General features: G+C 37.4%; 1 protein-coding gene across 2 annotated transcripts; it reads left to right on the plus strand.

Annotated features, from left to right (window-relative positions):
• The first annotated feature begins 4,194 nt into the window (after positions 1-4,194).
• Positions 4,195-17,364, plus strand: NUDT12 (nudix hydrolase 12). 2 transcript variants are annotated; one of them, XM_040091090.2, is made up of 7 exons: positions 4,195-4,333; positions 4,842-5,055; positions 7,597-8,198; positions 9,171-9,338; positions 10,276-10,389; positions 14,083-14,282; positions 15,536-17,364. In XM_040091090.2, the coding sequence occupies exons 2-7, from the start codon at positions 4,850-4,852 to the stop codon at positions 15,644-15,646; spliced, it is 1,401 nt and encodes a 466-aa protein (XP_039947024.1). In that variant the 5' UTR covers positions 4,195-4,333; positions 4,842-4,849; the 3' UTR covers positions 15,647-17,364. The 2 variants fall into 2 exon arrangements, with proteins under 2 accessions (XP_039947024.1, XP_039947023.1); XM_040091089.1 differs by having other exon boundaries at positions 4,310-4,590.
• Positions 17,365-25,338: the final 7,974 nt, after the last annotated feature.

Here is a 25,338-nt window from a genome sequence, read left to right on the forward strand (position 1 = left end):
CTAAGCATGCATACTTTGTTTCCCAAAATGAGTCGGGGGTCTATTCTGGGGAGGGGTCACCCAAAATGAGGAAGTAAGATGAGTCTTCCTCGTCCTGACCTTTCTACCTTTTCAATGCATTCGTGACAAATGAATCCTTGGTAGAACTTATAGTTTCTTGTGTTCAATGGGTCCTTTAAGTAGGAAATCTGCAGCTATATTATGTCCTATTTACCACATTTTGGTTTTTGTTATAAGCACAGCTACATAAACATAAAGCTGACAAGCAATGAATTACAAAATCCAGGATATCTTATCTAAGATCCAGCTTCTGTTAACTGTGAACAAAGCTTACCTATCTACTTCAGCTATTTCAGCAACTTATTATCTTAACTTTCCTAACATCCTAAATTCTTCAAATTTAATGTCTCAGCACTAATCACAATGCTCATAAACTAAAATATTTGACAACACATTCCTTTCACATATCCAGTGTCTTACTTTTTTCACTTCCATTGAATTTAAAACTTCAGTTCAACAACTTAAAACCAGAGCTTCTTTTAAACTTTACGCAGCACATCAACTCTGAAAAATAGAGCCTTCATGGAACATGGGTGGGTGGAATTGAGAGGTTAAGAATGAAGTGCAAGCCCAAATGAAGAACTAACAAACCTTCTGTCATACTGTTACTGTTTTACTGAAAAGCATTAAAAATAGATAACTCGTGTGTAACCTAGTCCCAACACTAAAATTAGAACAATCTGCATTCTCACTAAAGAATCTAGATAATAAAACTATAAAAATAATGGGATTTTACATTATTTTTAATAATTCTATCAATCTAAATGAGAGCTATCGGTGTACTTGTCAGACATCCACTTCAGTACAGTTCACTAACTCAAATAAAGAGATTTAGAAGGTAACTCAGACCAGACAGAAGTACAGTCATCTCACTTCTTGCAGGCACTCCAACAGTTCTTTTGCCCAATCACTGCAGTGCTCCCCAGAGGACTTAGGTACATTCTCTACAGCAAGTGCAATTTTTTTCTAAAAGCTGCAGCATCAAATGGATAGGGCATTAGGGCATTCATTACTCCCTGACTGCTGTCCACAGCAATCAGCAAGAATTTTGAAAAAACTATCATTAGTTACTATCAACACGGAGCCACCAGAGCCTCTTTCAGGATCGGAGTAAATTAGTGATGCTGCATTAATTTCCATTCTCACACTGACAACCTCAGACTCCTGAAGTCTTGCAAATACACCTTTACAACCATGCTCCCCACTACTGAAGAGCTAACTGACTCAAGTCAAATGAATACTGGCCAGTACAGGCTTTATTTTCTACAAAATTCAAGAGCCATGGCACAGCTAAATCCAGCACCACCTTGATCTTCTCAGTGACTTTTATTTAGCTGTTGACTTCACCAAAGCTAAAAACGACTTTTAAAGCAAGTCACCATCACATATTTCCATTCCAAGTAAATTGCTCTTAGAAAATTCAGCTCAGTGACTATTAAATTGAAATCTACATATTTGCAAGAATTTGTAACCTTTTAGCCAGCAAAGTAACTACATCTGTTAGTAGAAACAAAATATTTTGAAAATCACAAGTTGCTATGTTACAAATTTAAAATCACATTCAACTTATTATAGTTACTGGTATTTTAAAACAAAGAGTACTAAGTTGCTTTTGCAAGGATGCACTGGAAGATGGCACAAATTCCACCGGAAGTACTTAAAGTCATGGACCCTGGGAACTGCAGACATTGATGTCAGGACACAGTGAGTGCATCCCGCCATCAGCAAGACATAAAACCTGCTTCCTTAATTATTATTTATTTATTCCTGTTCATACGTTACAAAACTTCTGCAATACTCCTGAATCAAAAATGACACTGTCCTCGAGCAATAGGTTACATATATATATACATATACCTCTCTATATACATATTTTTATGGATGTAGGTCTCTCAAGCTAAAGCTCTATTGCTAAAACAGAAACTTGATGGAGCTTCTAAAAGCCACATTTAAAAGCAGGCTGATGACAAATCGTTTTTTGTATTTTTTTGAATAATAATATTATAATAATAAAATAATAAATGTGAGTAAACAAAACATTAAAACAAATATTCATATGTGTTATTCACGTTTAATACAAATCCAAGTGGGAAAACCAGTAATGTAATACTGATTGTGAAAAGTGCATATTATACAGCCCTATGCAAGATATGTACTATATGTATTATGTTGTGTGAAAAACGCCAATCACTTGTTTTAAAATTTTGAAGGTTTAATAGTAAATAAATTGGTTATAAAAATAGAATTAGAGTAAAAAAAAAATTGAACAATTAGGATTAGGACAATACGAGAGAGTAAAAACAAAGTTACAGACATTTGGGTGCCTCCCTGAGCAAAAAAGCTCTGAAGAAGGACCCCCGTTAACAAAGGATTATCTCTTAAAAGCAATAGCCTGTTGAATATTCATACATTTCAAACATGATGCATAAATTCTATTCAAACAAAGAATTGTCTCTGGTTAGTATCACTTTTTTTTTTTTTTTTTTTTTTTTTTTTTTTTAATCTGTATGGCATCTTCAGGGCTGAGCAAGGCAGGAGAAGATGGTCTCTTCTGAAGGAAGTAGTAAATTCTTTTTCTCTGAAAGATTTACGTTTTCTTGTGGTTGGTATATAAAAACTAGTTTAATTACAAAACTACATTTACCATACTATCAAAATATCAATACAACATTACTAATCAATACAACATGTGAAAAATGCATATTATATGGTTCTACGCAAGATATTTACTATATGTATTATGTTGTATTAAAGGAAAAATATTAAAGGAAAGAAGTGACACTAACCAGAGACAATTCTTTGTTTGAATGGAATTTATGCATCGTGTATGAAATGTATGAATATTCAACAGGCTATTGCTTTTAAAGAGATAATCCTTTGTTAACGGGGGTCCTTCTTCGGAGCTTTTTTGCTCAGGGAGGCACCCAAACGTCTGTAACTTTGTTTTTACTCTCTCGTATTGTCCTAACCCTAATTGTCCATTTTTTTTTTACTCTAATTCTATTTTTATAACCATTTTATTTACTATTAAACTTTCAAAATTTTAAAAAGAGTGATTGGCATTTTCACACTGATGAAAAACTGGATTCAGCTTAACTTTTGCATTCCAACTTTAGGCTATTGGAATAACTACAATCTGTGTTGCAGGATTATCCTGTACAGTACAAAACTTTTATTTTGACCTTTCAAAAGCTACGGGGATTTTTTGTTGTTGTTTGTTGGGTTTGGGGGGTTTTTTTAGCATTCCCCAGGTGCAAAGGCACTAGGACTAGTATAGCCTCAATTTTCCAGTGTTTTTCTTAGTGAGAGGAAAGCTATTGTCTTTACAAACAATTTGAAAGGGTGAAGGTGTGGGAGTTAACATCTTCGAAATGGCTTTTAATGTCTCTACTAACTTTGGGCAGCAGGTTTGTTGCAGAGCCCAGCCAGCCTAGCTCCTGAAATTGACAAAGGTCTGCGCAAGCCTGAGCTTCGGAACTTTGGGGTAAAATGACAGTAGGTTAAGGGGGGGGGATGCGTGGTAGGTGGTTCGGGAAGGCTGTACCTTCCCAGTACCTCAGCAATGGGGAAAGGAAGAGGGCAACATGCGCCTGAGAGTTTGAGATAAAATGAGGCTGCGCCCTCAGAAACCTCGAGAGAGAAAATCCCGAAGGCGTGTGCCCAGGTGGAGTCTTCCCCTGTATTCGGACAAAACAAAACAAAACAAAACAAAACAAAACAAAAAAAAAAAAAAAAAAAAAAAAACAACTTGAAGGACTCCTCTTTTCGGACATAAATGTCTGGCTTTTGTGACATTTTCCGGACCTTAGGCAGGACACACTTCTGGTTCACTACACCATTCCGATTTCCCTGCTCTTCTCCCCTGCCACGTCAGTCGCTCCACCTTCCTCATAACTACTTCCGCATTCTGTTGCCACCGTACCTTCCCTTCTGCTAGCGTGGTGAAGCAATGCTATAAATCAATCTGATCGCTTCCCTATAACCACCGAGATTCCCGCCCGGCGGACAAAATGGCTGTTTGCCCTTTAACCGCTAAGCATCGTCCGGGCCCCGCCGGCAGCGGCGCTCAGGGAACGACCGGCGATTCCCTGCGGGAACACGCAGCGTCTCAAGCGCGGCGCCCACCTGAAGGGCCGGGCGGGGAAATCACGTTCGGGCCCGCTCGGGCCCGCTCGGGCCTGCTCGGCCCCGTCTCTCTCAGGCGCTCGCTGGGGCGGGACTTCCCCCGCCGGGAGCGCGCACGCGGCCTGGCTGCCCGCGGAGGCCGAGCACGGTAACGGGGCGCCGCTCTTGAAGCCGAGTCGCGGCCCTGGGGAAGGGAGTGCGGCAGGCCCTGAGGGAATAGAAGCTGTCGCTGTGTTACGCAGCGGTCCCGGCAGTAGTGTGCCTGTGTGCCTGTGTGCCTGTGTGCCTGTGTGCGAGCGTTTGGTTTAGAAACCACGACGTGTTTTTTTCACACTTAGAATTTACATTTCCATAGTGAAATTTTCTGGTCCTTATGCCTCCTTAAACCTGGTTTTGATTGTTAAGGTAAAGTTTCACTGTGTTTGGAGATGGGTGGGGCGAAGATTTGATTTGGAATAACTATATCACACCAATCGCAGACACAGTTTGTTGTGTCTGTGTTTTCGGTGGTAATACTGATTTTCTGTACAGCATTAAAGTTGTTACTTAAATCGTGTTAGTCGTGGTGCGTATGCCCTCAGGCATTTTTCTTCTTTTCTTTTCTTTTCTTTTCTTTTCTTTTCTTTTCTTTTCTTTTCTTTTCTTTCTTAACTTAGTTGGCACAATGTCTGACTTTGAAAAGAACCTGCATCAGGACATGCTTTCTCAGCTGCATGACTTCGCTGCTGCTGGAGATGCAGCCAGGCTGAAGGCGCTTCTCAGGCGCTCGCCGTCGCTGCTCAATGCGGCCGCAGGGAATGGCTGGACAGCCCTCATGTACGGTGCTAGAAATGGACACCTCGAGGTTGTAAAGGTTCTTCTTCAAGAAGGGTAAGCGGTTTAGTAGACCTCATTCAAGAGCTCTATTTTGCACCCCTCTTTTTGCCCTCGTCAGTTTTGTCTCAAGTAAATTTACCAGACATAGATAGTGGGAGAATTTTCAGGGCTAAAACTCAGGCAAATGTATTCTGTGTCAGTTTATAACTGAGTTCTGCTGTTGCGTCATGCTTTTCATATTTGCTAAGAAAGTCTAAAAGTTATAAACAATCTCTGAAGTTACTTCTTTGATATTCAAGGTTATGTTGTCACTTTTCAGAGGCCAAACAGAATAGAACAAAGTTTGCACCCTAATTCTGACCACTCTGCCGAGTATAAATTGGGTGTCTTTGATTGTTCCACTTAATTTTTTTCCTCTATACTTGATTTGTAATCCACTTGAATCTTTATTAGTGTAGAATGTTTGCTGACTCTTCAGTAGGACATGACAGACTCACCTTTTCCAAAGTTACTTAAAATAGAAAATGTTTCAAAACTAATTTAGAATCAAATGTGTTTAACTAAGTTTAACGTTAATCAAGCCCAAGCTGTTCCTTTCTGAACTCCTACTACAGGAAAAAGCAAGTTTAATTGATTCTGTAGTTAATGAGTAACTTCAGGCATAGCATTCTGCAGCGTCCAGTAGTCATCCCGCCAGGTTTTGATTTTTTAAGTCCATACCCATGACGTGTAGCCTCTGATGGGGCTCAGTCTGGGGCATTAGATGAACCACTGGTTTCTACAATAATCAGTACATTCCAGTAAGCAGAGTAGTATCTCAGTACTAGATTTAGTGTATTGAGGAATCTTTTGGGATGCTGGGGAATTTATCAGTTGGTAAATAGGATTACAGTTTCTGAAGTTATGGTTTTCATGTGAAAAAAAGTGAATATTGCTTTTAAATGTCGTTTTCATGGTTGCTGTCTTAGGCAGTTGAATATAGTTTGTGAGATGGTGCTGTGGCCTCATTGGTCTCCTATTAGTTAATGCTTAGAGTAATTATTTTGAAAATTACAGTAGCTGGTTATATAAATATAATTGTTTATGAAGATAGTATTTCATAACATCACAGAGAATAATTCTAGAAATCTAGTCAGTTGGTTTTTTATCACAGAATTGTAGAATAATAGAATATCCTAAATTGAAAGGGACCCACAAGGATTAAGTCCAATTCATAGTCCTGCACAACACCATCTCCAGGAATCACACCATGTGCCTAAGAGCATTGTCCAAACACTTCTTGAACTCTGTCAGACTTGGTGCTGTGAGCACTGCTGTGGGGAATCTGTTCCAGCATGCGGCCACCCTCTGGGTAAAGAACATTTTTCTGACAGCCAACCTAAACCTCCCCTGAGAGAGCTTCATGCCATTCCCTTGAGTCCTGTTAGTGGTCATGAGAGGAGTTGTTTAGCAGCAAAAACTTGTAATTTAAGTTTTCAATAGTTTTCTAAACTGTACTCAAATTCCCTCAAAAACTACTGACTGTAATATAAAATATCAAAATGGTCTTGCCTGTGGTACACTTACCTGTGTATCAGCAACATTAATATTACTAGCATCTTCTGGTTTTAAAAGCTGATGAGTCTAGTATTTATTAAATAATTTGTACTTTACAGTGACATTTCTGTTTTACTTACCAATTTAAGATTAGCAAGTAATTAAATTGTGTTATTTTGGTGTCACAATCAACTTCAACTTATTTAAGATTTGGGTTTCTTTTTTGGGTTTAGTATCTAAATATCTATGATGAGGCAATATTCCCTTTCTGTTTCACTTTACAGATATATGAGTAACTAAAAGATCCCTACAGGAACCAGCTTCTGTCACTAAGCAGAGGTTGTATTCTTGATTTTAATTTTTTGGTAAATCATCAAATACCTTGATTTAGAAGGGACCCAGAAGGATCAACTCCTGCAGCTGTGCAGGACATCCCAAGAATCTCACCATGTGCCCATGTGCCTGAGGGCATTGTCTAAACACTCCTTGAACTCTGGCTTCCTGGTCACCAGAGTTAAAAGATTAGTACCTGTGCTTCTGCTTAACCTCATTAAAATATTTTATTGAAATGTTTTGTTGGTGCTTCTAGTAGCTTCTAGAAAGTAGTACTTGTTATGCTGCCTTTTTTTTTTTTTTTTTTTTTTTTCCCCCTGCCCCACATTTTGATTACTGGTTACAAAGAAAAGACCTGTAGCCTGACTTCCTGACCTTTAAAGATCTGGTTTTGAGCCTTTTTTTTTTTTGATGATACAATGTATGGAATTTTAATTAATTCATTGCCTTTGTGCTGCTTCGTTAATTTTGGTGAATTATAATCTAGAAAAGAATCAACAAAAATGTGAAATACAGCCTTGGCAAAAGAAAAATAAGTATAATTGCATTTCATCACCATGTTGCTAAATATTTTTGCCTAAAGATTATCCCAGTATAGGCAGAGTGTCTAGCAGTTCTTGTGCCTTAATAGTGTCAAATATATATGCTGTAAGTAAGAACAAGACAGCATCAAGACCCTTCCTAAACATAATTACTCTGGTAACCTCAGGTCTTTTCTCACTTTAGGTGTGACAAATCCATCGTTAATAAATCAAGGCAGACAGCTCTGGACATTGCTAAATTTTGGGGGTACAAACACATAGCTAATTTGTTGGCTAATGTGAAAGGTGATCAGAAACCCAGTTTTTTGTCAAATTATGTGAAAGAATATGAAAATTATTTTGGCATGACGCTTCTGGACAGAAGGAGCGATAAAAGAAGAGATTCCAAGTGGCTAAGTAAAAAACAAAGCCATCCAGCTACAGTATACATCCTTTTCTCAAATCTAAGTCCCTTAGTTACTTTGGGTGGACGAAGAGAGAGCTCAGACCAACCAGAAGTAAAGCTTTGCAGGCTGTACCACAAGGATGTGGAACAGTACCTAATCCAAACTGAAGAATGTGAAGAATGTACCTTGGTTTTTCTTGGAGTTGAACTTCAGTTTGATGTGAACCTGATGGCTGCTTGCAATGGAAGAGTTCTGCAAGAAGATGAAGATGGGTTAGTTGCTTGGTTTGCTCTTAGCATAGATTCTGCTTCTGCTGAAAAATTTAAACAGAAGCATGAGGACTGCTACTTTCTTCACCCGCCAATGCCAGCACTACTGCAGTTACCTGAAAGAGAAGCTGGTAAGTTGCATAAAATGCAGCAAGTACAAAATGTATAATCAGAAAGGTACACTCTGGTATTCCCTGAGGTATGATTCAAAGAAAAGACAAACCGCTGAAAAGAAATGGTGTGTTTTCAGTGGCTTTAGAAATATTTTGATTTTAAAAGCATGGCAATGGTTTTGTGAAGAATTTTGTAAATAAGAACATGTGCGTTTTTGAAAGACTAACTTCTGCAAGGACAATATTAGACTGTAAAACTATTGACAAACTTCATGGGTTTTAAACAGTACTATTCAAATATTCATGCATGAACATTATAAACATTAAAAAAAGAAAAACCCTTTCAATACTGAGTATTCAGTAATGAAATTACTAATTAAAATTTATAATTATGAAATTACTAATTACAAGAAATAAGAACCTAAGTCCTTTATAAGAGTGTGTTGGATACTTACCTGACAAAGAAGTGTTGAAAAGTCAGGATGCCAAGGTGAATTAGTGTTAGTAAGGACATTAACAAAAAATGTTGCTAATGGCTGCTGTTGTGGCAGGTTTGTTTTTACAAAAGAATGAAGGGAAAGCTTGACTTGAACCTTAAGTTTAAATGGAACAATGCATTGTGTCAATATCTTCAGTAGCCGTAAAATGGTTATCTGGAAAAGACTTAATACATGTAATTTTGGCAGGTTGCCTACACAATGTGACTTTTGTGAGAAACAGGGTGTATTGATCTGTATGAATTGGTTTCTGAATGTGTGTAAATTGCCCTTGTAGCTCTTTAATACCGTTAATATCAATTGTATTTTCTGTTCTGCAAAGAAAAAGGTCTGCATGGCTCATACTGCTCAACTTCTGTTGTAACCATGATTATGATTTAAACCACACTCTGATTTTCTGTGTTAAACTTCACTGCTTGATTTTTCAATGGTGTTAAAAGCTTAGTATGAATTAGTATTTGATTTTGTGCATTTTCAATGTATTGTTTTAAAGGAGTAGTAGCCCAGGCAAGATCTGTTCTAGCATGGCACAGCCGCCACCGATTCTGCCCAACGTGTGGGAGTGCAACCAAGATTGAAGAAGGAGGTTACAAGAAAACTTGCTTAAAAGAGGATTGTCCCAGTCTCCAAGGAGTTCACAACACATCATATCCAAGAGTTGGTGAGAATACTCACTCAGAAGTGGCTTGCTTGTATTATGTGCATGTAAATCAATTTAGTTATTTCAGCTGCTTACTTCTGTCCTAGGTCTTCCATACTTGTTTCTCCACAGGCTATGTGTGTCTCAGCTCTGTTTAGGTTTAAGTAGTTCAGACTTCTCTTTCTTGCACTAGTCGGTGATATAGAATTGCTGTGACAGTGTAAACCTATTTCAACAAGTAATATCAGTTAGGAATTCCAACAGTAAAAATGAGATATGGGCAGTACAAAGGGTCACATTTTACTTTTTTACTTAAATCCAGATGACAATAAGAAGGGGAAAAGATCCTGAATTAATAGGGTTGCTTAAACCAATGGAAGAAAATGACAAATTTTCTCACTTCTGGTCATTGTATCTGTCTTTTTCTTTCTAATTTAGTAAAGTGCAGCATCATAGGAGAAACTGATAGCAAAGAGTAAAAGTCAGAGGTGGAAAGTAGTCAGTATTTAGTCAGTATTTGCGTTGTCAGCAACGTGTCTAGTTATTTGGTGTTTAGTCAAAAATACATTCTTCAGACCTCTGTGGTGAAGAGAAGTTGCTAATAAATGAGTTTGCTACAGAAACTGTTGGTGTATGCTGGGTGCATAGCTCGATTAGTACCGCTGATATTCTTCGCACTGTGTGCTTTGGTTACAGGTAATTTCTGTCTTGCTTTTCAAGCCTTGGTTAGTAAACTGCTTCTACTCAGCATGTATGTTGCACAACCAAATAAAGAGGTATCTTGCATGGGAAGAAACCCCAAAGTGAAATGAAATAACAGTTTACTCTGGGCATGCACACAATTATGATTTCAATATAATTTTTGTCTTTATATGCATTGGTATGGAATAGACTGGAAGTTTTTATTGCATTTAAGTCCCTCAGATTTTGAAATACATTAATTTCGTGTCCTTTGCAGACCCTGTTGTGATAATGCAAGTCATCCATCCAGATGGGAACCACTGCCTTTTAGGAAGGCAGAAGAGGTTTCCCCCGGGGATGTTTACCTGCCTTGCTGGATTTGTAGAACCTGGTGAGTAATTTAATTTTCCTTTATCAAATTTATTTTCTCAATAAGAGTATTATACCTTTAAAGAGAAATATATTTTGTGTTATGTCAAATTGAAGTTTTTTTCTTCCTGATAGATGAGTTGTTATAATAAATACACTTTCTCTGTACTTTGCAGCTGCTGATTTATTTAAAAAAGCAAAAAGCAGCTCGAGTAAATAAAAATATTAAACAGTTTTCATATCATGTAGTCTTAAATCACTACTTAAATGGAAAAAAAACAAAAAAAACATGTCACCCTGGCTGGTGATGCTTAGTAAAGAATTTTGGCATAGGAAAAGTAAGACTTAAAGACTTAACATGAAGTTAAGCATATGTTTATGTCTTTACAGCCTGATTGTACATACAGCCTGATTGATTCTATGGAAGATGAGTAGAAATTACATAATTCTGAAAGAGAGATATATTTCAGTAGTTATGTCAAGCAAATAGTTGAAATTAGTTACAATTATAAGTACCTGCAGTTCAACTTGTAAAACGTTCTTATATTGGAAAGAGATATTTATCACCAGTGAAATTATTGTGAATGAATATATTCAGTAAATGTGTGCAGGTTGATATACAGGGACAGCATGAACAAGTTTGTCCAGGTATCATTTGGAAGAAGTCAAGATCTTTATTTCCAGTGGATGGACTGTGTCTTTTAATGAGCCTGCACTCAGTGGTTATCTGTGTGGTTACACAGTATATGTGTGCATATGTAGGCTGGTGACCATCAGCATTCCACACCACATACATCCACAGCTTTCTGTGGATATGGAAGTAAAGCTTTCCATTGCAATTTCAGTTTACAGTGTTGTCTGCATGTGTTAAGACTATGAAGAATGGGTCAGGCAAAGGGAGTAATACAATGCAAAAATGTGAACAATTGTTCTAAATCTATTTTCTTAGTCTTTTGGTTTTTTTCAGATTTTAAGAGTTCATGGAGGGCAACTTTTTGTTGCAGCTGGTGGATGAGCCCACCAGGGGAGGAACTATCTTAGATCTGTTGTTTGCAAATAGCAGTGGGCTGGTGGGAGATGTGGTTGGAGGCTGCTTGTTGCAGAGTGATCATGAAATTACAGGATTCTTGATATTTGGTGAAATCAGGAGTAACACCAATAAGACTCTTATATTGGATTTCCAGAGGGCAGACCTTGACCTATTTATGAGACTTAGTCAGAGAGTTCCGTGGGAAGCAGCCCTTAAAAACAAAGGAGTTCAGGAAAGCTGGGCGTGCTTCAAAACAGATATTTTGAGGGCACAGGAACAGACTGTGCCTGTATGCCAGAAGATGAGTTGACGAGGCAAATGTCCAGCCTGGATGGGCAAGAGGGTTTTGGAGGAATGTAGGAATAAAAAGAGGATGTATCATCTTTGGAAGGAGGGTCAGGTTTCTCAGGAAGTATTTAAGGGGACTGCTGGAACATGTGGGAAAAAAACAGGGAGGCCAAAGCTCAGTTTGAAATTAAAATGGCGACTTCTGTAAAGGATAATAAAAAATGTTTTTACAAGTATATTAATGGTAAAAGGAAGGGCAAGGCCAACCTTTGTTCTTTATTGGATGCAGGAGGGACCTTAGTAGCTGCAGATGAGGAGAGGGTGGAAGTGCTTAATGCCTTCTTTGGCTCAGTTTTTAGTGGGAAGACGACTTGCCTTCCAGACAACTGTTCTCTTGGGTTGGTTGATGTTGTCAGGGAACATAATGGTCTCCCCATTATCCAAGAGGAGGCAGTCAGAGAACTGCTGAGATGCTTGGATTTTCATAAATCTATGGGATCAGATAGGGTCCATCCCAGAGTGATGAGAGAGCTGGCAGATGAGCTTGCGAAGCCGCTCTCCATCATTTACCAACAATCCTGGCTCACTGGCGAGGTTCCAGATGACTGGAAGCTGGCCAATGTGACACCCATTCACAAAAAGGGTGGGAGGGAGGATCCTAGTAATTATAGTCCAGTCAGCCTGACATCAGTACCTGGGAAGATAATGGAACAGTTTCTACTGAGTGTCATCACACGGAATTTACAGGATGGCCAGGGTCTCAGGCCCAGCCAGCATGGGTTTGGGAGAGGTAGGTCATGTTTGGCCAACCTGATCTCCTTTTATGACCCTCCTGGTGGATGCAGGAAGGGCTGTGGATGTTGTTTATTTGGATTTCAGCAAGGCCTTTGACACTGTCTCCCACAGCATACTTCTGGATAAACTGGCAGCCCGTGGCTTGGATAAGAGCACTCTTCACTTGGTTAGGAGCTGGCTGGATGGCCAGGCCCAGAGAGTGGTGATGAACAGTGCTGCATTGAGCTGGCGGCCAGCCACCAGTGGTGTCCCTCAGGGCTCTGTGCTGGGGCCAGTTCTGTTCAATATTTTTATTGATGACGTGGATGAGGGTATTGAATCTTTCATTAGTAAATTTGCAGATGACACTAGACTGGGAGTGTGTGTTGATAGGTTGGAAGGTAGGATGGCTCCACAGAGAGATCTGGAATGGTTGGATGGATGGGCAGAGTCTAACAAGATGAAATTTAATAAGTCCAAGTGCTGAGTCACAATAACCCCCTGCAGCGTTATAGGCTGGGGAAGGTGTGGCTGGACAGTGCCCAGGAGGAAAGGGACCTGGGGTTACTGGTGACAGCAGCTGAACATGAGCCAGCAGTGTGCCCAATGGCATCCTGGCCTGGATCAGGAATGGTGTGGCCAGCAGGAGCAGAGAGGTCATACTTCCCCTGTACTCAGCACTGGTCAGGCCACACCTTGAGTGCTGTGTCCAGTTCTGGGCCCCTCAGTTTAGGAAGGACATTGAGATGCTTGAGCACGCCCAGAGGAGGCAACAAGGCTGGTGAGGGTCTTGGACACAAACCCTGTGAGGAACAATTGAGGCAGCTGGGGTTGTTTAGCCTGGAGAAAAGGAGACTCCGAGGTGACCTTATCACTCTCTACAACTTCCTGAAAGGTGGTTGTAGACAGCTGGAGGTTGGTCTCTTTCACCAGACAGCAGCTGACAGAAGGAGAGGACACAGTCTCAGACTGCATCAAGGGAAATATAAGTTGGATATTAGGAAAAAGTTTTTCACAGAAAGAGTGAAAGTATGGGAATAGTCTGCCCGGGGAGGTGGTGGAGTTACCATCCCTGAATGTGTTTACAGAAAGACTGGATGTGGCACTCGGTATCATGATCTCATTGAGGTGTTAGGACATGGGTTGGACTCAATCTTGAAGGTCTCTTCCAACCGAGTGATTCTGTATAATTCTAAATACTGATTTTTCAAGTTGCAGTACATGCTGTAATCATACAAATATTAACACGGTGCTAGTTACAAATGAACAGATCAATATTACAAAAATAATTACAGGAATTATGTGTTTTCTACCTAATTTTTGACATTTTAGGTATAGTGATAATGATTAGTGTTCATGATGAATTACCAATTCAGGAAATAAATATTATTATGGAGAAATTACTACACTATTTTTTCAAAGTTCCGTTTTGCTTTGGTGGCTGTTTTACCGTATTAAACTTTTGTGTCTTGTACTGAGGTCTTTGCCCTGATCTGTGAACTAGATCTTTAGAGATAATTGCCTTCGGCAGTTTCAAATCTTTTGAGTCAGTTCAAAGCACAGCGTGTGATCATTGCTTGGAGTATTTTCATGAGGTGCTTGTTCTTTGCCCTTTTTGATTAGGCGAAACCATAGAAGATGCTGTTCGAAGAGAAGTAGAGGAGGAGGCTGGAGTCAAAGTTGCCCATGTTCAGTACATCTCTTGTCAGCCGTGGCCAATGCCCTCCTCCCTAATGATTGGCTGCTTAGCTGTTGCAGTATCCACAGAAATTAAAGTTGACAAGAATGAAATAGAGGATGCCCGCTGGTTCACTAGAGAACAGGTAAAGTTCAATTTCATTTTCTTCTTCTGTTGATTAGTCTGTGACTGTATTGGTTCTGGCATACAACAGACACTCTCTTTTTCAGCAAGTCAAATGTGTACTTTTTATTTTATCATACTATCAGTTGCATTATACTGTGATTGTAGGTTCGACACAATCAGAGAAAGACATATACTACAGTAATGTCTGAGTTACTTGCAAGCTCATTTGATGATATTTTTACCAGTTTGCTCTTCACCTTTCCTTTCTGTGAGACAGCCAAGTTATTTCAACCCATTCCCTTACCAAGCCTGTACTTTCCATGCAGAAGTAATATTTAATAACATTATTCATTGTAGTTTCTCCGAACAAGCTTGCTACCAGTGTGATGGTGGAAGTTAAAGTAAGGACTCTGGGAATTAGATTGAACATCTTTTTCTATGCAGTATTATTTTAATACACTGGTATTAAATGCAGATTACTGTGCATTAATGAGTCCTACGCTTAGCTTACTTCAGTAGTTAAAATATAGTCAAATAAAAGAACAGCAGAAAAGACTTTCAGAGAAGTATTTCAGTTCATGAGTAGAAGAAAAGATTGCTTGCACAACTTAGTTTTCACAGGTTTTCCATAGGCAACTTAGGAGCTAAGCTTTTAATAACAGTGGACATCTGCCTAGCAGTTCCAAGTGTTTTGACTGTAAGTCACCTTGAAGGCAGTTAGTCGCCTACAATCTCATTGTGTTTCTGTTAACACTGGGAGCATTATTTTAAATGACTATCAGTTCTGAATATAACTAGTATTGTATTCAGAATGCAGATTGGCATACAGCTGGCAATAAATATACTATCAAAAATATACTGAGTGTGTATTCACATTATACTTGCAACTGCTTCAGAAGACCAAGAAAACACACCTCCTTTGGTGCTACATATAAAAATTAAAAGATTTTTGTCACAGTGTAGAGCACCATCTGGTGGTCCTTGCCCTAAAAAGGCTCCACAAAAACCTTAAATAGTATACTAGCAGTCTCCACAGTTCCGTTAAGAAGATACCCTCTGGGGCACATTAAGCCCAAAAATGTCATAATTCATGCAATGTGGGACTTTGTCTGCATCTACCTTGGAGAATCTTTTAGTAGCTCTTTAATAGATAGAGCAATGGTAGACTCATGGAACATTATAGGAAGATAATTTCTGCATTAATACAATGTTAAATTCTATATAGTCTATAATGCTATGTTCTAAAGATTAAAAAATCTCTTTTTATTGCAGGTCATGGAAGTTCTCATTAAAGGAAACCAACGTTCTTTCTTTGTACCACCAAGTCGAGCTATTGCACACCAGTTGATAAAACATTGGATTGGAATGAATGCTAATCTTTAATTCAAATAATTGATTTAAGTTACTTCTTCTATTGAATGCTTAATTAGGAATGAATTAGAACTCTTTGTCTAGTGAATGTGTAACGAAGTGATTTTCTGAGCCGTTATGTTGGTTTCAGAGCTAAACTATGCAAATCTTTGTAGGTGTTTTCAGACCTCAATTAGATTTGGACAAAACCCAGTAATTATCCCAAGCAAGCAGCAAATAAGTAGAATTGGTATGTTGTTGTATACAGGCTGTGTTTTTTGTTCTAGAATGAAATGATTATGCCTTTTGCTCTTACACTTTTTTTGTTTGATTTGGTCTTCTCCCACTGGAAGGAGATACGGCATTACAAAGAGGGCTGTCTGACCTTGCCTGCTGTTTCAATTCTCTGCTTACATTCTCCTGTTTGGTCTTAATTGTTTCTTTCTCATTTTTGCCTGTCTCCATTCTTTAAATTTGACCTGTCACAAAAATCTACATTCAGTGCTGAAAGCCTTACCAAGTATGGTTATTTTAAAATTCATAGCATATGTGAATAGTGAATATGTGGTATTTCATGTCTTTTACATTAGCAACCTAATTTATATTAATGTTCTAAGCAGAGTATTTACTTGTCCATTCTGACTTAGCATGGACTTACATACGTTACTATTGTATGTCAGCCTGAATTTAAAGTTGTAACACAATAATTTGTTTTTGGAAAAGGTGTTGGAGAACCATTCCTGATTAAGTATTAGTGGTTTTGTAAGATAATAATGTACTTATTGATGCTAGTCAGTGAGTAATTTCATTCTCTGATAATTATAAATTAAATAATTGAGTAATGAAGAAGGAATAACAAGACATATCTCAAAATATGCACAAAGTTCTTTAGGGAAATAGAGATGCTAAGATTGTTTCTGCTATTAAGAATCTTAGAGTTGAAAGATCTATATTAACTGCAGCTATAAGACTGGGATAGCAATATGTTAATTAAAATATTTATTTATGTGGTTTTAATGCTACAGTTCAGATTTGTGCCTTAATTTATCAAGTTATAATGTTGATATTCTAAAAAGGAAATGTTTTATTATTAATTTCATTATGTAACAGTTCACAGTCTGTCATTCTGCAATCATTACAGCGATATCAAAAGAAATGCAAATGACCTGAGGCAAATGCAATTATACTGACAAATGTAACTTATTATATGATTTGTTTATGTGGAGTAATTTAAATTGTTTTAACAGTGAATGGTGTCATATTTTTTGCAAAAATTCTCGGCAACCTGGAATCAATAAAATGGTTGTACAAATCCTGATTGTTCTTTTTTTCCCCATCCATGTCACACTACACTCAGGAGTTTTCATGGCTTTTTTGGTAAGGCAGTACCAAAGAAACTTTAAAGTACAAAGCATTCCTGACAGATTTGTAGTGTTTGACATATTATGTTGCTTTATTCTCTCTCTTGTTTCAGCCATACCTACAAATAAGGACAGTCAGAGTTATCTGGCAAGGAGAAAGAAATTTGTTTAACAGAGGAGAGTTGTCACACGTACCTGCAGGACTGCATAGTAACAATGGCATTAATCAGTTGCAGGTTGCTCATAGAGTGAAGGAGAATATTGGAAAGTATGCAAAAAGTGGTGGAAGCTAAGCAGTGAAAGAAAGTTTCAGCTAGTACTGTTGGTGATTACATTTAGCAAGATGAACAACAAAGGAATGAGGAGCAGATGGAAGATGGAGGATAAAGCATAGAGCAAATATAGGTAGCATAAAAGTAAATAGTTTATCACTTTGAGTTAACTAAATGCACATGACTAAGACCCATTGGAATACTAATATTTTGTGTAGAAAATTATGGTGAGTTTCTATGGAGATGTGCTTCTAACAGTGAAACTCCAAACACAGTATCCATAACCAAAACTGACGTTAATAATCTGCCTTTTTTTTTTTTTTTTTTTTTGAGAATCTGTATGACAGTATATATTTGCAATTACAATTCTAATAAGTAAATTGAAAATTTTCATTTTCCTACATGAAGGAAAACAGAAAAATAATCGTATGGCAAAGGGAACAACACTTAAATAATTTCTGGGTTTGAGAGTAATATTGTAGTGATCTTTCATGTCTAATAAATTCAGTGTGTCAACAGTTTTTAGTCTTTGTACTTTTTCAAAATCTAAGCCAGGCTTTTGAAAAAGCTTTTGAAGCTTTCATTTCCTTTTTCCCTCACCAATAGAAGAACCATTTGCAGAGAAGAAGACAAATCTCTCTTGTTTAAGAAAACTACTTACATAAATTTAATGTATTTAAGGAAAGATTTTTTTCCTGGCTTTTTATTGCTCAGTTTGCCGTGTTTGTAGGTTAGGATTTGAATCTTAATCTGAAAATACCTGTTCATTTTCTGAAGGACAGTTACTGCTTGCAGTTTACGTAAGAAATGTCAAATTGAAGAGCCAAATGCTGCAGTTATCTGACAACAACAGCAGTTTAGGATAGTGCCAAATTAAATGTAGAAGCAATTGAATAGAGTGTAGTGATTCTGATGGGAGTACTGCATGGGCAACACCTCCAGAAGATCTCAGTAGTTCGACTTCCCCAAAAGACAGCAGCAGCTTTCGGAGCAGATTGTTTATTGCCACAATGTTAATGTAGTTCATTAAGAGAATAGTGTTACTTACAAAACTAAAAAAAGTATTTCTTTCTTCACTGTGAATAATGATCTCTCTTTTCTCCCTTGCTTGTACAATGGTATCAGACCAAAAAGAGTACTCATGACATCAGATGTGCAAGGCAGAAAATTCTGGAGATGCCTTTTAATCCTAGTGTGCCTGTGTAGTAAAAAGTACTATCTTCTCTTCAGTATGTAATTTGAAAATACTATGTATTTTACCTATTTTTATAATAACTTACAGATAATAGAAATACTAGCTTAATAAAGCAGAAAAAGATAATTGGGTCTTTGAACACAAACCAAAATTGATACTTCTAATGAATCTCATGCAGTGTAAGTATAATACTGCTTATGATATTTTTACAAACTTATCCAAATAACCATTCTTCTTTTAACTAATTTTTATTCTGAATATATGTAATCATGTGAAAAGTAGAACCATTCCAGTATTGATTCTACAATTTGAGCATTAAGTTTTTTATATGTGCATTGGCAAGTCAGTAAATGATTACATTGAAGTCTGCAACATGTGAGGGAAAAACGGGTGGATGTCAACAGGCTGATTAAAGGTAGACCAGTCATGATGCTTCATGGAATTAAATATACTAATCAGATTCTGAGCTTAGCAGACAGAAATAGAAAAAGAAGTGGAACAAGACTGTGGACATTGCTCCCTCTTTTATCTTTAATTTTAATTAGGTAATCTGATTGATTAAGACTTTTCAGGCAAAGCTGACATTTTGTATCCGCTGGGTAATTTAGTTGTTATTTTTATTATCTGCTTCAGCTGTAAAAAGTTAAATAACTGGTAATCCTTTATTTCTTCAGTGATTTGAAGGATGTGTATATACTGCATATCATTGCTGACTGGGTTTGATGGTACAGAAGGGGGTAAATATAAAGAAAAAAAAATTTGCCTGATTATCCTATTAAGCCTAAGCAAGACAGCCACCCCATCCTTCATGAGCTTAGAAAAGCAAACTGTTCACAGACAGTCAATGACAGCAAGCGTCTGGGGAAAATGAATATTGCCTCTTGGCAATGGTAAGTATAAACCTTTTTTCTTTAAATTAGACTCTTTTAGGTAGTATTCTGTAGCTACTAATTGTTACAATTCATCATAGCTTTTATTACGTGCAGGAATTCTGCAGATGTTTTTCACACTGAGAAAATACTACTGTTTTCGTAAATGATTTTTAAGATGGATATTTGATTCCTAAGACTAGAGGTTATCTTACTTTAGTATATAAGTGCCATAAATTTAGAGGTATATAATTTTGGAAATTAAAGCCTACCTGAAGGAACTGCTGTTTGTTAGAAGTACTGCCTTTCTGCAACCAGTATTTCTCATGAGAATATGAAGAGTGTTATGATAAGACTTCAGAATTAGTAGTAAAGAAGGAATATTACATGCTGTTGAGTAGAGAAGCTTACATTTTCATTTTTCAGCACTTAAATAAGCCTGGATAGTAATTTTTTTCTCCTGCCATTTCATCATCCTGCAAACTAAGCTACCTTTGGTAAAGTACAAGAGAAGTATTCTAACATTCAGCTAAGAAATACAGGTATTTTCTCAAGACCTCTTAACAAATCTAGAAAAGAGTGCATGAAATAAGCATCTCCTATTTTTTTTGTTATTCTAAATCTAAATTACTCCTTACTTATTTTGTGTAAATTGCTGGTCTCGGGAAAGTGACCCTGGAAGCTGCATGGTCAGAAAGTATGGTGTCTTAGTTTTCCCATTTTAGACACCAGAAATTAAATCCTAAAAGTTAGGATAGATGGATTTTGCCCTTACTGCATTCCATGAACAATGGAGTTTCGTACATAATTGTAATTTATATTTTATAGTCCCAGACATTTTGAAAATAAAAAAGCTACCTTGTTTTCAAAGAAAATTTTCATACTGTGCAACTACTCTGCAGTGTATTTTTGGTGGGTTCAGTTTCAAGTATAAGCAAATACTTCAAAACCTGATTTCTGTTAAGATGGATGCGCAGTTCTGAATCTCAGATAAATCGGAGTAATTCAGAGACTAAGAAAGAATTATAGTATTAACTGGCAGTTACATCTTTGACTATAGAAACTGCTTCATTATTGGAAATGGTTGTTATAGTTGCTATTGTTAGTGTATGTTGTAGTGAGATTTCTACTAATTTCACGATCAATTACTGCATGACATCTGGAGGGTATTTCCCATACCTGCTGTCATTTTTGGTGCTAACAAAGCATGAAGTCTACAGATAGCACTCTAAATATCAGAATGACAAACTCGCTGACATGAAAAGTCTAATCGAGCTGATACTCGGTTTAGGAGGTTTTCCTTTGGTCTCTAAAACAGGAATAGCAGAGGTCCAACAATATAAACAGAAATGGCAGTTTGTGTGATTTTCAAAACACCTTTTCAGATCTTTTGATGAAGGAAAGTTATTTTATGCAGTAGAAAAGAGATGTCATGCACAACAACTTCTGTTCTCTATTTATAAATATGTTTTTACTTATATGATAATAAATACATGAACATCCATTGTAGTAAACTTGAAATACTCATTCTTTAATAATTGTGTTAAAATCATGATGGAATGTTTTATGGACCATTTACAGCAGAGAGGCGAACTACTAGTTTGTTGCAGTGTAAGGCAGTGCACATTTTTAAATGACGGTAAAAATGAAAAATGTTGATACAGAAATTAAACATCTCCAACATCTAAAATAAATGCTTATCTTTATTAATACATTATTTTGTCTTTTGTTGCAAAAGCTCAAAATAATTAACCTAAAAGCAAGGTTACTTAATGAGTAGACAGAAGCTTTACAGGAAATGAGTTTTGCATGTGATTTTGCCGAATTTGAGTCACTGAAACCTGTGACTTCACTTCTTGAAAAGACAGAAATGCCATGTATATACAGCCCATGATTGCTAATCTGTAGTTCACTACAACTTTTCTGACACTTGCATTCTCAGTGCTGAGTTAAAATAATCGTGAAATCATTTGACTGACTGCTTTTGTAGTAGCATTTTCTAAATCTGAAGTGAAGAGTTCCCTGCCTGTAGGGAGATAGCTTTAATATATTGGAGACAATAATATGCCTATTATTTATTTTAAAAAGATTTGCCAGAATATATTCAACATTTCACATTGTGTCCATTTCTGCTTGTAGAAAAGTAAAAAATAATGCAAAATCTAATTACGTGGGGTTTTGGTTTCCTAAAAATGCTGATTATGTCATATGTGATATTCTTAGCTGCTTAGACAGTAATCTTCCTTGTAAATCAGAACTGAAGAAATAGTGACTGGTGTTTGCAATCTTTTCATGGTCTGATTTGGTGTGCTCAGTAAAAGTGCCACAGTACAATTCATGAAATAAAATGGTTGATCAGTGGGTCCCAGTACAACACCTGTTGCAGATTGATTTCGCTGACCCCTATTTTTTGCTGTGTTTCATTTGGATGCTCTGTTCTCAGAGCTAAGTGGATACTGCCGTATATCCATGAGTTCCATATGATTGGAACCTGATTATTTGCAGACATAGAGTTCACATTTTTATTAAGGTTGCAAGGTGCTGTATGGTACTCTTGCAGTCCCTGTAAATGGCTACCTGCTTCCCCCTTTCTAGACATTTTGCAGACACCTTTTTAAAGACCGGTCTTTTCAGGAAAATACATAGGTGAAACTATAAGCAAGTGAAAATAGGATCCATTCCAGCTGAGGCAGAGTGTGAGAGACACTGCTTGCTAATACAAGCATTTTTGATGACACATTTTGTATGTGTTTGACATAAAAAACCTTCTTTGACATGAAATATGTTCTACAGTGCTTCAGTAATGTGTGTTCAGAAATTATTCAAATTCTAGTTGAAGCTTGATAAAAAAGCAAATTAGAAAACTTCAATGAGATAAGTAAAATGTAAATCAGTGATGAGCCTTTTTCCCCACTCTCTGTGGAATTCAAGACCCTCCTATACAATTCATTCTAATGACATTGTAAATGATCTGTGGGGCATCTACCCCAGTGTATGAAATCTAAAGTAGGGAATTGCTACAAACCACAGTCCATACGGAGAATAAAAAAAAGAAATCAAGTAGTAAACTTTAGCATTTGCCTAGAGATATTTGAGAATCTCAGATGGCTTCAGATAATTCTGTTTAGAGTTTCTATGGTTTTAACTGTGTCAGTTAATTCACTGTGTGCACTGAAACGAGTCACTCAGAGAAGCTGAGGATGCCCCATCCCTGAAGGTCTTCAAGGCCAAGCTGGATGGAGCTTTGAGCAACCTGGTCCAGTGCAAGGTGTCCCTGTCCATGGCAGGTATGTTGGGATGAGATCATCTTTAAGCTCCCTTCCAGCCTAAGCCATTCTATGATTGTATAATTCACATGGAAAATTCAAACTTTAGTAATTAGAGGAGAGGAACTAGGCCATGAGAGACTGGACCACACATAGCTGGTATCTTGAGAAGCGAAGTCAAAGCAATGGTTAATATGGAACAGAAGCATATTGTGAAATACAAAGAGACACAATGGAAATAAATGAGAATGAAATTCAGCGTTACTAAGTTCATCTAGGGAAATGGGGACAAAAAGTAGTATACTATATCAAAATGGGAGGAGACAGATCAGAAGGGTTTAATGTTGAAACACAGAAGAAAGGAGTAAGATATTCTTGTTTGAGAAAGTCTTGTTTGCTGTGACATCATTGTTATAAAGTCTGAGCACTAGAATTCAGTAGGGAGGTATTCAGTGAGGTGCTACTGAATATATTCATAGCAAAACCTTGTACAACTTAGGATACTGAATTATAAGAAAGAGACTTAGAGTCTAAAAAGATAATTTATATTATCCTGAAAGAATTTAAAATATTTTACAAATGTATTGTGTCATCACACCATTACAATTCAGAATTAGTCTCAGGTTTTTCTCCCAAGATTCACGTGGTTTTAGAGTCTCTTTGCCTCCTGCAGAGCCCTGAGCCGGACACAAGAAAGAGACGGAGTCTTCAGGCTCTGATTTTCAAGGCTGTGCACTTTGTTTATTGTTTCTTATCTTAAAATTCTCTCAGTGCCCATCTAAGATCTGTGCAACTACTTGGGCATCTGACGACTCCCCCCGCACTGGGCTGTTGCTGCCTCTTATACTAATTGTTACGTGTTCTTTATTTATCATTATTTGCCAATACCTATCACTTATACTAAACAGGTCATCTCTACTTTGACCCAGTCTCCTTAAACTACTTTGTGCCATCGTCACTACAGAAAATGGAGTGAAGGAAGAAGAAAGAGGGAGCAAGAGACAACGCCCAAAATCCTCCATCTTGCTCCCATCTACTTCCATACTAAAAACCCAAACCCACTGTTTTTCACCCTGTGATAAGCTAAACTACTATCTTTCATGTTACTGTGCCTGTAATTCATCTTGCAGTGTAGGAAGCCTTTCCCATGGACTGGGATCAAAGCCAGTGTTTTCCTGGGCTCTGTGCCTGTGTCCCAGACCCCCCTGTCCTGGTCCCAGACCCCTCTGCCCAGGTCTCTGACCTTCCAGGGCAACCAAAGGAATGCCCTGGACTCTGACAAATTAGCAAATATATTCTCCATATTTTTTCTTTTTTTTCTTTTGTCTTTTCTGACAGTCTCATCTTTATAGGTTCACTGAACATGGTTGTTTAGGCAATGAAAGAATACACATTTTCACATGAAATCTCCACAATATAAGTATATAAACATAAAGTAACTCCTGTATTTTCAAATTTACTTCCAATCAGTGTTTTTAAGGCAACTTTTCCTGCATCACAAGATTAACTCAAAGGCATTCATTACAGAAGTGGGGGCTTTTTTTCTTTCATTATCACGGAGCTTGTTATCATCTGTATTAACCTGAAGGCAACAGCGTTACAGATGTTATCAACAATGAAAATAAATGCATTCTAGACAGAGCTTTATCAGTATTTATAGTGTGATATAAATATAAATACAAACATTTCTAGAGTGATCTTGTACTCACAATTAGGATGTGGTTGTTATGAGCTAACCCAAGTACTAATCTATGTAGTAAGAATAAGCTATCATGGAAGGAAATATATCAGTGGACACTGGCTTCCATCCAGGTAAATGCTGAATGCCTCTCTTCCCAGCTAAGCTAATTTGGCTTGTGTTCATCTAGTGTGCAGCAGTGGACAAAATAGTTCTTAAGGCAAGATCTTACCATGCGGTCCTGATAACGTACAACTAATCCTTGCTCAAGTCAGTAGTCTACTCATGAGTAGGATTGAAGGTGATGAGATTCCTAATTCTCTTACCACATCTCAGCCCCAGGACCAATGAAACAAGAATAGATAAAGACAATGTAAAATAAACTAAAAAAAAAAAAAGAACTGGTACCTCTTCTGATGTGGTAGACCTTAGTGAAGAAAGGATACATTAACATACATAAATGTAGTCTGGGCAGCAAAACTGTTTGAAGGTGTTCCCAATGTTTTTTTAGAATTTAAGGTATCAACAATTTAACACACTACAGGTACAATAAAAGTAATATGTAAATAATATAACTGATATTCACAAGCTGATAAACTTAATCATAAAACATAAGAGCTGGTAAAATTAATCACAAGTGAACAGTGCAAATAATCATTATAATTTTGATGTACTTACTACCAACTACAGAAATTATTTTAAAAAATACAGCCTAATCATGCTGTTAACCTATACTGTAGATCTCACCTTCAACAATAAAGCAAAATCTGTAATCCTACCTCTATAAACAACTCTGACCTGTGGCTGTTTCTACTGATGGTTTCACAGCTGCTTGCTCAGAGTTTTAAATTTTAGAAGGTATTAGATCATTTTCCAAAACTGTCGTGCAGAGAATCAACACTGTGTACCTTGAGTATTTTCAGAGTATCCCATGACACCAAATACACATAAATTTGAGTAGTTGTTGGAGTCCAGGGCATTCCTTTGGTTGCCCTGGAGGGTCAGGGACCTGGGCAGGGGGGTCTGGGACCCCAGCCCAGGGCTCAGAGAGACACTGGCTTTGATTTCTGTCCATGGGAAAAAC

Source organism: Hirundo rustica, chromosome Z (assembly GCF_015227805.2).
Source record: "Hirundo rustica isolate bHirRus1 chromosome Z, bHirRus1.pri.v3, whole genome shotgun sequence".
Lineage (NCBI taxonomy): Eukaryota > Metazoa > Chordata > Aves > Passeriformes > Hirundinidae > Hirundo > Hirundo rustica.